The 13,652-nt window shown below is 41.1% G+C and overlaps 1 protein-coding gene across 1 annotated transcript; it reads right to left on the reverse strand.

The window, feature by feature from the left end:
* Window positions 1–3,511: 3,511 nt before the first annotated feature.
* On the reverse strand, window positions 3,512–11,692 carry LOC120418288 (protein ref(2)P). Its single transcript, XM_039580615.2, has 4 exons — window positions 11,138–11,692; window positions 5,244–5,805; window positions 3,843–5,110; window positions 3,512–3,780 (listed from the first exon to the last, which is right to left on the reverse strand). Exons 1-4 carry the CDS (start codon window positions 11,316–11,318, stop codon window positions 3,635–3,637), a joined length of 2,157 nt encoding a protein of 718 aa, XP_039436549.1. The 5' UTR covers window positions 11,319–11,692; the 3' UTR covers window positions 3,512–3,634.
* Between the last annotated feature and the right edge of the window lie 1,960 nt (window positions 11,693–13,652).

The following is a 13,652-nucleotide window of genomic DNA, read 5'->3' on the forward strand; positions in this document are numbered from 1 at the left end:
AGAACGACCAACGCTTTGCGAAAAGCGTTCCGCTTCGACGGAAATTCCTCATATCGCTGAGGAGGCCAGCTTGTTCTAGTATTCGGGACCGTGTCAAATAAACACTAGAATGCGTTGGCCACTCTACCAACCGATAGAAAGTGGAGGTTCTTCCACCACCTACCTACTATGACCCATCGCTAAGGACCGATAAAAGTCCAATTTTTCTACGTTTTCTTTACAACTGGTAAGGGAAGATGTTAAGGCGACCGTGTTGTCCGCGGAAGGACACGCGACTTTATTGTGGGACTTAACTTGGCCAGTAGACGAAGAGGAATAAACAGGCTTTGCAAGCGCGATTTTCCGGTGGGTTTCGGAACGACGACATGGAGAAGTTCCGTTGAAACGGAACGCCTTCTTTCTTATACCGAAAGTGAACATTTTTTTCTTTCGACGTGCATTTTCAACGTTTTGTTGTTATTGCCTTTGATGCGTGCTTTTGGGTATCTGTCAACATATACCCATACATACATACGCATGTCCTGCTGTCATTTGGGAGAGAGAGATTCTAGGAATCGTAGATAGATGGCGTTAGTGAGCAAACAAAATTCAAATTTAAACTGGTCCCACTTTTTGAACAGAAATTTGTTCTAACTTTCATGTCTGTTTGTCTGTGCTTATACTTCAATTTCAATTCGGTTTTATTGGTGAATAATCAAGATACAATGAGTTATTTTGAAGTGCATAACAGAGTTTTGGAGTTCCTTACAGCTGTGTGTTGCATCATAATCCATTTAGGAACAATTATTTCTTTAACTAAGGCACTAGCAAGAGTAAGAAAAAACTATCAAAAAAAAACTTACAGAAATTGCAAAGGAAAGGGGATAGAGGAAGAGAAAGCTTATATCTAGATCACAGGTAATTTATCCTTTGTAGATGTGTTTGATCATCAGTTCCCCAAGGGCCAGGAATTGTTCTGCCTTGTTCCGGCAGCTCCGAAACCGCGTCATCATCTCCCCCGCGAGAGCAAAGAACTCCGGCAGGGTGAAGAGATCTTCCCCGGTGACTTCTTGCTGGGCCGTACTGCCGCTACCGGCAGCGACCACGCTGGCGAACGAACGCCCCCAACCAGGAGGGAACGCTGAGTTTTCAGCTGGAACCGTACGCTGTGCTCGTACTTCGCTGAGGAGGGTGGGACGCTTTCTTCTTCCTCTTTTCCTGCTCCTCGAGGTAGGCCTTGCGCGCAACGCATCCGCGGTAATTGCCGGTATGGTTGCCGTCACAGTTCGCGCACTTTACGCGCGGCTTGGTTTGTTCTGCCTTGTCCCCCAAGTCCGCCTTTCGTGGCAGTGCGCACACCTCCGAGAGGTGTGACTCACCGCACTTCACGCAGCGGGGCCGGAGGTTGCAGTTCCGTGAGCCGTGGTCGAATTTCTGGCAACGGTGGCATTGCGCTACGTCCGTCGGGTTCTTGGTGTAAAACCGCCAGTTTACCCAAAAACCGTCCAACGTTTTAGTCCGCCGCAGGTCTTGGATCTTGACGGTGCCGCGGTCGAAGTACAACAGGTACAATGTGTGTGTACCTGTCACCGTTGTCTTGCGCGAGAGCACTTTAATCTCCCGCGGTTTTATTCCGGCGTCCGAAAGGTGACCCTTCAGGTCGGAGATCGGACGGTCTTGATAACCCTGCAAGACGACCTTAACAGGGGGCTTCTCGGGGTTGAATGTGTAGAAGTTAAAGTTGCTACGCTTCAATTCTTCAAACACCAGGTCGAAATTCTTTTTGGTCAGTGTGATCACTTGCACTGCCGACTTACTGATTTTCAGACAATATCCGAGGCCTTCCAGCAACTCGTCAACATCGTCCGCTAACGTGTCCAAAACAAAAATTGGAGGTGGTCTACGTTCCGCTGGAGAGTTGTTCTTTTTTGACGTCGGCACTTTTTTCCGTGCACGACCATCATCGTCGTCGTCGTCGTCGGTAGTGCTGCTACCGTCAGAGTTGTTATTTTCTTCGTCGTCGCTCAGCATCTGGAACTCGTTCCTGATGGGGATGTTGGCGGATGTTGATGTGCCACTGGTCGTGGCACCAGAAGTACCGGAACGGGTTCGCACTGGTGATCTTGGGACATATCCAGGATGTAGTAACTTTTTGTCGATGCCTTCAGCGCTGACGCTCCCCTGCGCGATGGCGGCCGACACGGCGTTGGTTTGTTTACCTTTTTGCACACGGCCGGTAGACGAACTTCGCGGGTTTTTCGAGGCCGCACTCGAACTGCCACGGCCACGGCCGGCCTTTGGCATGCTGGAGAAGCAAACTCGCGGGTAACCACAATCAATTACGGCGAAAAAAATCGAAAAAACGATGGAGCACTGAGCACTAGCTGCATGCTCTCGTGCGTACACGGAGGGAGCTGGGCGCTTATACTTACATCAAACCCTACGTAATGTACCACCCCCGGCCGAGTTAAAATGCGTAACCGGAAAAGAAGGTGTGCATGCCTGGCACGAACACTCAAGGTGTGTTCTAACGTGCTGCTCGTACTGACTCAGAGCAAGGGTGAGATGTAGGTTTAAGGGCAGTGCGTGTTCGTCGGGAACCTAGTGCATAAGATCGGTCAAGGCCCGTTCTTACACTGAAAATTACGAAAAAATTGCGAATTGGTCCAAAAAGTAATACTTTCCAACATTGTTTTGATTTAAACGGTGGATTGACTAAATACATGGATATTTAATTTACAATTCCATTCAAAGGGTGTTTTTCGGAATTGCAACTTGATTAATTCAACACTCGCCGTATTTATCGAACTCGGTGAACCTCGTTGGATAAATGTACGTGCTAAAAAAATCTTCTTTTTGCAACTTGTTGCATAAAATACTACTTACTACTTTTTACTTTAATATTTTGAAAACAAATCTCGGAATTTAAAGTTTAGTTATTTTGTTCACTTTTTGGTTGCAGTTTGTCTTAAATTTTATTAAAAAAAATAAATCGAGGTCAACGATTATTTCCAGAGTTTTTCCCGCACCTGAATGCTCGCAAAAAAAAGTCATATTTATTTTAATTTTCAATTTAACTAAACAGCCTTCTGTATCTGTGAGGGTGTTCTTCATGCATGATAAATAAAACAACATAATTTTATTTTTCCATGTTTATTAATCATTGAACTTCGGATAATTGCTGTTATAAATGTGTATAAAATATGAATAGGTACGAACTTGTACATAGTTATGTTGCCTACAGTCTACTGGGGGAATCAAACATAAAACAGCCTTCAATGGATCCAAAAAGAAAAGTTGAATGAACGAAACTAAAATCACATATTGTGCCAATCGGCGATAATTTCAATGCTTTTCTCAACTGTACGAATATTATCTTGTTTAATTTGTTGTTCAAAAAACGGGAAAACAACGCTGTGCCCAAACTAACTCCGCCTTGCACTCCTACGTTTAGAAACTAACATTTATCACCTCACACCGTTTTTGCTGCGTGTATCAAATTTACGTGTAGTTTTTTTTCAGTAACTCTCTTACTACTGAATAATTGTAAAATATTGCTCATGAGCTGTGGTTAGTAGTATAGTTATAGATCAGTAGTTAAAGTCAAATGGTGTGTTTAAAAACAAACTGTGATGTTAATCGTTCAAAAGCACTTTCAAGGGTTAATCTGGTGCGGCGTCAGCAGATCCAGCGCACGGGGGATGTCCCCGTTGACCGAATCGAGCAGCTGGGTGAGCCATCCTCCTTCGTTGCTGAAGCCCATCGCCATCATCGCGTGCACGGCGTGGTTCACGTGGGGTCCTTAAAGGGGAGAGAGTTTCGTTTAGAAATGTGCTGGAAATTGAGGGGGTGATTCAACTTACGGTGCGAGAAGGTACTCGTGGGAGCGGCAACCGGTGGGACCACGACTGCTGGCTGGGGTGCCGGCAGCGGGATTGCCGCCTTCGGCGACGGGGAGGCCTCCTTTGAGGCTGGTGGCGAGGTTGAAGACGACGATGGCTTTGCGGCTTGCTTCTCCGCCTCCAGGTGCTGCTTCAGGGCGATTCCAAGCTGCTCGTAGTCGATCGGTTTGACGGGGACGTTGCGGGCTGATGATGCGGAGGGGACTTCTGGGACCGAGGGCGGGGTGGCCGGGGTTGTTTGTTTGGACGAAGTTGAGGGCTGGACCAGGGGTTGGTCGCCGTCCTTGTCCGGGATGTCCACTAGGGTCCAGCGGCGTTCGGTGTTCTCGGATGCTTCCTCGTTGTCACTGAGCAGTGAGACGCTGCTAACGGAGGACGTTCCGTCCTCCTCGTCTGTGTCGGCAAGTGCGGCCTTCAGCTTCTTCTCCAGGTTCTTGTCGTTCTTCACGAGCGGGTCGGCCAGCAGAGCGGCTCCGAGTTGCTTCTCCAACGCAACGACCGGGTCCATTTCCGTTGACTTGGAGCTTGTGGCGGCGGCCGGCGTGGTCTGGCTGGGCGTGCTCGTGGTCGGCGTGCTGGCCGTTTCCGTGGTTTTGTCCTGCTTTTCCTCCGTTGGAGTTTGAGTTTGCTTCGGCGTCGAGCCGTTCGAGCGAATCTCAATGTTCATGCCCAACGGGTCCAGGATCCGCGAGAAGGTCTGGTTGATCTTGTTGATGCGCTCTGCGGTCGGGGCGAGCCAGGACAGATCGGGAATCGGTACGGCGGGGACTACGTTCTCCTGATCGGCGCTGGGAGCGGCCTGTCTCGCTTGTGGTTCCTCGCTTGTCGAAGCCGTGGCCGGAGTCGCTTCTGGAGCGCTCATTTCAACGTCGGCCGCCGTTGCTGACGACGTGGCCGTAGCCGAAGCGGCCGCAAACAGCGGGCAGTTGGCCATGCTGGCGCGTGCCGCTTCCGATGCGGACTCGGCGGCGGCCGCAGCAGCTGCCGCGGCGGCATCAGCCGACAGGAACGCCGCCTCGATGTTGGCCGGATCGATGACCTTGTTCAACAGCTGGGTAATCTGCGGGCCAAGTCCGCCGGAGCGGCGCCAGTGGCACCCGGCAGAACCGGTGCCCGGGGCGTGACGCACGTACTCTTCGTGCACGTCCTTGAACGAACGGCCGCGCCGATGCTTGCGCTCCTTGCGTTCCTTCTCCTCGCGGCGCTCCTTGGACTCCTCGCGGTCTTTGCTGCAAGGGGAAGAAAATAGACATGTTCAAGATACAATTCTGACTCATCCGTGCTTTTTCCCCTTATCTTATCTTATCAATCCCATCGAAAACCACCCGCTCAAATCGAACCACCCTCCAACTCAACACTCACCCGTGTCTGCAGTGATGCCGCTTGGTGCGCTTCGAGTTTTCGTAATCATTCGCCCCACCGCCACCACTGGTGCCCTCCGCCGCGGACTGCGACTGCGACTGGCCCGCTCCAAAGTCGGCCGCGTAGTTGCGTAGCCGCTCAAACAGCCGAAAGCCGGACCGTTGGCCCTGCTCCGGCGTCGGAATGCGCACCGCCAGGTGGTCCTTGTGGCGGAACTTGGCCTCGCACCGCATGCACAGGTCGTAGTTGAAGCACTGCAGACACTTGTACCGGTGGCCCCGGATCGTCTCGTCGCACACGTCGCACACGATGTTCGTGTGGATCGGCATGTCCGGCTGGACGACGGTGTCGGTGGCGTCGACGAAGCCCACCCGGAGCGGGACGGCGGCCGGTTCTTCTGCCGAAGAGGCCTCCTCTTGGGATTCTTGGGCCGGCTTGGCCGGCTTGCGGACGCCCTTGACGTAGATACGGCGCTTCTGGGAGGCCGTCGCGCCGAGGTTCGAGTCCATGTAGTCGAAGTAGTCGGCATGGTTCTGGATGGTGATTTCGTCCTTTTCGTCGTCTGGGCGGGGGAAAGAGAAAAGTAGTGTTTTAGTATAAAGCGTAGCTGAAAGAATCTATTTAGTTTTCTTCTCAAAGTAGGGATTGATCTATTGCAAAGTTACGACAATTATTTTTTATGTTAAAAGTTGCAAAAAGAAGATTTTTAAAGTGAATTTAATCCAGGGATGACCAAAGTATGGCGCGCGAGGTGAATTTTTGTGGCCCGCGGACCCATTTTGAAAGACATTGAGGACCATGCTTTGATCCCGATCATTCGATAAAAATATTTTATTGAAAAATATAAAATAATAAAGGTTTAAAAATGATTGAAAATTTAAAAAAAAATTCAAACTTTTTTGGAAATGAGTTATGAAACGTTCAAATTTGACTAAAGTTGAAAACTGTAAAAATAGCAAAAATATATGTACAGTACTTGTTCGGGCGTTGCTTAACTGGGCTGCTTTTTAACTTGGCGCTCAATAACTGGACTGCGTAGCCCACTTAAAAAGCAGACAAACGTCAAAAAACAAACCGAAATCATCGAGGCGGCCAGTGGATGCAAGAAGCAAATTTAACAAATTAATAATCATATTTTAAGTTTTTATTGAATTTTAAGTCAAAATTAAAGGAAAATTGAAAGGTGTGCTGCAGAAACAAATTTAAGCAAACTTTATTTTTACATTTTGTAGAGAAAATATTATGCATCAGTCATCCCCTCGTCTTTTTTTCGTTTAGCCCTGTTACCAAGGCTACGTTCCATATGAATTTAAAAGTTATAACGCACAATTTACTTATGGGATTTGTGTTTGTGTCACACCATTTAAAACATTTTTGTGAAAAATAATTATTTAAATTTTAATGAAAATATATCAAATACCCTTCTTCATATTATTTATTTTTGTCAATTTACGATTGTCTTCAGCAACAAAATGTTCAAAACCCCTCGAACATGACTAGTTCGCGTTATATAAACTTCTTACATAAATATTTGCAGCGGCATAACCTAATTTTATTGTTTGTTGAGGTATGCATTTTTTGCATCTTTTTTTTGTATTATTGATTTTGATGAATTTTAATGAAAGCAAATTGGTTCGTAGTTATTTTGAACAAAACTGTTGTTTTCTAGTACACTCAAACCCCGATGGTTTGACACCAACTGTTGTCAAACGAACGGGGTCACTTTTTAGTTTGACACTCCTTTTACACGGAGTTCACACACACTACCAAACGGTTGTTGTGATAGTGTGCGTAGTTTGACTTTGACTTTGACCAACCAACGGCGTACAAACTAAAAAAGTGTCAAACGAAAAAGTGACCAACCACCGGGGGTTGAGTGTATTTAAATGACAAAAATGTAAAAAATACATGAAATTAAAAAAAACTATTGCTTTAATATTTATTTTTCAGTTTAATAAATTGTAATAAAGTGTTTGTTTTCAAATAAACAAATTTTCATATCCCACAAGCTTATGTTAACTTCAAAATTGGCCTGTCATTAAGAAACTTTGAACACCCCTGATTGAACCCGTAAAATCCAGGAGGGTGCTGTTTCCTATCCCTCACCTAAACCAGACCAAAATCCATGATAAAGCTGTCAGACCAAATCTGTCAGACCCAGACTGGTGGCAAGCTTGTCAAAAAGTGAACCTCGCTTTTGACAGTCCATATAGGGTGAAAGCTCCATTAACTGGTTGCACAAAATAGGGTATACAGGCCATTTATGTGTAAATTTGAAAATAAGTTTATTTAATATTTAGGTTTGTTATTTGAAATTGTTATTTTTTGTCTAGTTAATTTTTTTGTTAAGACCGAGCCATGCGGTAACGCTTCCGCCTCGTAAATGGGAGTCAAGAACCCGGTGCGGACCAACATAGCTGGTTATCGTTCCCCTTCTGGATTCGATTGCTAAGTAAAGGAAAAGTAGTATATCGTCACAAGCTGGACATTATCTTCTTGGAATATTGACATTTAACACTAAAATATGTTAATAAGTTAACATTAAAAAATGTGAACGATTGACTTCGTCCTCAAAAGGCTGGATTAAATTTTATTTTTTCTAGTTATTCATTTTTTGACAAAACATATTCAAAATTATTCATCAAAAACCAAATTTAAAATAATTTTTCAAAAAAAAACTTTTTTTTAATTGCACATTTGCTGGCTCTTTTACCCTATATTTAGCGTCAGAGGGGTAAAGCGACCAAATAGCGGGGTCCACGGTCCAACCAATGAGAGTATCGCGGCCCATACATACAATTTGACAATCTTGCCATCAGGCTGGTCAGACCAAAGAGTAAAAGTAAACAATCTTGGTCTTTGACGAAGGTGCACACAAATCAAGAAAAGAAAATTTTGAAGAAAAACATAATTTTTCAGCTCATTAACTGGATTTGGGCTGCAAAATTAAATGTACGCCAGAAAATGATTAAATAGTGCGGATATAAAGACCTATGTGGAATTAGGAGAATTATTCAAAATAATGGGTTTCATTAAGTTTTTTTTTTTTTTTATTAGGAGATTTTGAGGTTATATTGTTTAAGTTTTAAGTAATTTTGGAATAATCTGCAAAAGTTTTCGAAAGCCTTTTGATACTTCCTTAAGTTGGAATATTTGAGGGTTGTGAAATATGGGTTTACAGAGGTTCTATGTTATAGAGTGTCAAATTATTGTCTCACGTTCCCCAGAAAACCATTCCCCAGAAATATGTATGATTTGCTAACATTTTTTTTCAGTACAGTTCAGACTGGATTATTTGAAGTTTCGATTAATCGAAGTTCGTAGAAGAATCCCTTTAAAAATGGCTTAATCTCCTGACTGACACAAGTTAGCTTTCCCTTCTTTGAAGAAGGGAAAACCCTCTTGACTTGTGATAACTGCTGAAAAAAGTGGAATTTTTCTTTAAAGATTTTTTTTTAATTTTTGCGATGAAATCTGTTTTTTTAATCAAAATTTATCGAATACAATTTCCAATATCCTTTAGCGCCATTCACATGTATTGCCTCTGTAGTCTGTTACAGTCCCACACTACCCTACACTACCTTTTTCCTAGCACTTAAGATTTGACATAATACTGTAACATGTTAACATGAAAGGAAACGGCATTTTCTGTGCATTTTTGGACAAGCATTTCAAAGATTTTGTAGATCTTGTAACCTTCTTATTCTAATGTTCTTCTTTAGGATATCAACAAAAAAAAATTTAAAGCCCTATGATTTTTTTATTTTTATTTTTGCGATTTGTAAGGAGTGTTCCGAAAAATAAGAAGATTGTTAAATTAATCTTAAATGAACTGAAAATTATCAAAAGGCATTCAGAAATAAAATTTAAAAAAAATATTTGCAGCGGCCTAACTATAATTATGAAAACATTGGTAAATAGGATTTCGTGAAGTTGCAACGCCTGGCACATTCCGGCGTTTTCAGTAGAACAATATTCGAATTATATTTTGATTTTTTTTTAAATTATGCTACAACATTGTTTTTGGTGGCAAAAAACTATATTTTTTTATGAAAAATTAATTTCTAATGAATTTTGATTAAACTTGAAACTTTGTATTTACCTAACCCCAAATGGTTAAAAAAAAACTTAGTTAAACAAACATTTAATTGTAAATTTTTCAAATGTAGCAATAAAGAAACTTGACTTAGGAGTGATGATCAATTTGACGTAATTTATTCAATTTGCTCATTTTTAGGCTCAATTTTTAAAGAAACGTACCGTAAACTGGGGTCAATCGGGACACATGGGGTGAATTGGGACAGAAGTTTTAACCATGTTAGAGCACAATATTTTGATTTTTCTGGTTGGTTTTGGTTAGAATAGACTCTGGCCAACAAGATGTGTACTGCCCATGATCGCATAAATGTCCCATATGCATTTTCATCGTATTTGAGTTATTGATGCAGTATGGTTCAAAATCGTGTGCTCTTTCAGAAAAGCCTATAACATCCAGTACTTTTTTCTAGAAATCAGGAGGAAATCCATTTTTTTACGAAAACTTAACACGTAGCCTTATGTGTGGGACAAACTTCAAATGCGTTTTTCTCAGCTTGCTGTTTTTGCATATGGAACATTTATGCGAACATGGGCAGTGTACATCCATTTCAAAATTTAAAAGCTTTAAGTGCTCTAAAAACTGCTGTCCCTATTCAGACTGTAGTCCCGATTCACCCCAGATTACGGTAGTGACTATCAAAGTCTTCCAAGTTTTTGAATTTATTTTTTAGCGAAACTAATTGGGCCCTATTAAAAAAAACCTTGCGTAAAACGAACGTGGACATTGTGTGACCAAGCCCAGAACATATTTTAAAAATATAAAAATAAAAATGAGAAAAGTCTTACCGGTTGAATAATATCTGAAAAATTCATTGAAATCCTTTCAATATCACCCCTGTTTACGGTACCTCGTTTCTGGATGGCACCATTCTTAAATGTAATAAATTTGTACGAAGATATTTGAAATATTTATTTTATTTCGTTTATTTCGTAACATTACACCAGTGAAACAACTCTTAAAAATAAAAACGAACCAATTTATATGAATCATACGTACAAGTTTGGTAACATGAAAAAACATGTTATGCTTGGATAAGAATGACTGGCAAATTGAATCGGCGTGTAAAAATAGATGAATCTCTATCTTATTCTATTTATGAGCAATTTTCATAAAATTAAAAAAAAAAAATTAATGGCCTTTTAACATGTCAACGTTAAAGGTAATCAAAGTGTATAATTGCTGTTTCTGGCCAGCTAATAACGCGAGTCGGGCACACCTGAACAAATTGACTGAAAACCTTGACTGAAACAAAAACTGTGTGCGATTAATTTCACTAGATATCAACTACCTATGAATCATAGACGCGTGTATGACGTGCAGACTATTTTTTGTCCAATAAACTTTTGATAAACCAATCCATCCTTGCCCTGATAAAAAGTCTAACTAACAGGATATCGTTGCCAAATAAAATTACTATTACTATTACTATCTGATTTCTCATTCTAATGAGTTAAAACATGTTTCAATCAAATGATTAAATTAATAAAAATGATTAGTGTATAAAATTAAAACAAAAAGTTTGTTTGTAAAAATAAGATGCTGCTATTTTCAAAACACAAAATTGTGTCTATATTTTAAATTGATTTAATTTTTCGGAACCACTGCAAAACAGATGATGCTGACAAAGGGCCAAGAAACTCTCTCCCTCCGACGACCAAAACCCAACAAAAACAACCCACTTCTTCTGAAAGTGTGTGCGACTGTGTGTGTGTTTCGGTGTGTGAGAAAAACACAGCAAAACTAATGCGCAGTTATGAAATCAAGACCTTTTTCCGATGTTAAATAAAAAACTCACCAATCCAAAAGAACTTGACCTCGTCCAGCTGGAGCAGCTCCGGGTGCCGGGCCACAATCTCGTTCCGGAGGTTGTCGAAGCTGTGGCAAACCTCCCGGTGCCGATTGACGGACATCAGGAAGTTTTCCTGCTCGCCATTTTCACGAAGAATCGTAATTTTCAACGCGTCTGGAAACACCATTTTGTTTTGCTTCTCCGTTTTAGTTGTTCAAACACTTTTATTTAGAAATTTTCAAACTTTTTCACTTTTACACACTTTTCACAAACGGTTTGGCGTTCTTCCTGGTCGGCTCACAATTTGGGACTGATTTCCCCGTGGCCAAGCAAGCTGTTTTTATTTGGGCCAAATTTCACAACTCCGAAGGGCTCTTGCTTGCTCTCTTTCCTCAGCTGACAGAACGATGATCGGGCAGAAATTGAAGTTTTCTTGGGTGCGACCACACAGATGTGCACTTCCAGACACTTCCAGTACCTGCAGGAGAATGACTCACTCCTGAACTAAACTGAACTTCTAAAACCTGCTGCTCGAAGTGCGATCGTCGTCGATGTAAATAAAAACAAGTCGAATGAGGTGGCTCTTTGTTGGGTGGGAGAGTGAAAAGGGGTTTCTCTCTTTCTCTCTGTGTTTGGATTCAGTGAAACGTTTTGAAACGATGTCGTTTTGACGGGAATTAGGGGAGCGTTCATTCATTACGGAACGCAATTAGGTATGATAATTGGGTACTAAAGCCCTATGTCAATTTTTATGTACAACGGTAAAAAACACGATTAAAAACCATTTCTGATCACTTTTTTTCACTTTAATGCAAAAAAAAATATGACAAGACAACATTTTTTCGATGGATCAACTATGGTCCCCTTGGAACGAGCTGTCAAGTAGGAGCTTTTCTGTCAAGAAGGACCGCGAGGTAAATTTTTCAAAATTGATTTAAAAATCCATTTTAAACTCTTTGTGGTCATACAAAGGGTCATTGTACTCAGAAAAATTAGCTAAATCGCTGTGAACAATAATATCAGCAATCTAAGCTTCTTTTTAAGACCCAATTTGGTCCTAAAATTAAGCTTAATTTTGTGATACTATGTTCACAATGATAAAGCTTATTTTTCTGAGTTTGAGTATTAGCCTTAAAGCCGAATCTCAAAACGCAAGATTTTAAGTGCCCAAAATCAAAAGGATTTTTTTTTTGCTCAGAATGAAGAAAAACAGAGGCAAAGGCAAGGTAAAGGCCGTACAGTCATCCCACATATTCGGAACACCCACAAATTCGGAACACTTTTGTGGCAACTTGTCAATAGGATGCAAAATGCAACTTTTCTGTCGACCCTGCTATTTTTAGAACCTTTATTTGGACATTCTCTTGCTATTTCACAAGTAAAAGTAGTACTTTTTAAACAAAAAACTTCATTTAAAGACTATTTTATCCAGAGCAGGGATGTTATTGTGCCTCCCACAATTGTGGAACACCTGAATTTAACAAAAAAATTTATCAGCCCATTCATAAATCATAACTAAGCTTTAGTTTCGTTGGTTTCAGTGCGTGAAGTCATTATTTTGTAAAAAATGTGTACTCATGGAGAGAAACAAAGTTTGTTTACATCCGTAAGAAAAAAGTGTTCCGAATTTGTGGATTTCGAGGGTCAAAGTATTTCTTCAAAAAATTGATATAAAAGTTAAAATTTGCAGTTGTTCGATACAGCATTTGAAAGATCGCAAGAAAAGCTTTCACATGGAGGTAAAAGCAAATCATTATGTTCAATCATCGATTTTCTATGATTTGTTGAACATTGGCCGATCTGTAAACTGTTCCGAATTTGTGGGATGACTGTAACCATAATCACATAATTCAAAAATTCAGAAATTAATTAAATGGAAATCGAATCACAAATCAGGGTTTCAGTTTGAAGACACACACACATTCTAGAGTTTTAAAAATCTAAACCAAGAAATTTAAATTTCAAAAATAAAAAATACAAAAATTTAAAAAATAAAGTGAAATTCACGCAAAAAAAAGGTATATTTGAATCAACCAAACAAGGTTTTTACTTACGCTGAACGTCAAAGTTTTTTTTTTTAAACAGCAGAAGACTTTTGTGAAATTGTGAAAAATTAAGTTTGATTAAACTAGGGGGTGACACTTCGGTTCTGCCGGAGCTGGAACCTCGAGCTTGGGGCTGAAACCTCGAGCTCAGAGCCAGCACCGAGCTGGAACCGTGTCTGGAACTTTGATTAAAAAGGAGCCGATTTTAGGAAATCAATTTAGCGTGCATCGCACAACAGCTGTCACTGTCAGCCAAAAAAACGCAATATTTTGTTGATTATTTTCAACAACATTTTTGTAGAATCAAATCCCGCACAAGATATTTGGCTACGTGTTTAAAAATCCAAAAAAATCAAATTATGTAATTCAAGACTTCAAAAATATAAAAACTAATAAAAATAGGTAATTCAAAATTTCAATATATTTTAAAAACTAAAAACTTAGGTTTAAATAAGGCTTTCTAGGCCCAGTGAAAA

The sequence above is a fragment of the Culex pipiens genome, chromosome 2, assembly GCF_016801865.2.
Source record: "Culex pipiens pallens isolate TS chromosome 2, TS_CPP_V2, whole genome shotgun sequence".
Taxonomy (NCBI): Eukaryota; Metazoa; Arthropoda; class Insecta; order Diptera; family Culicidae; genus Culex; species Culex pipiens.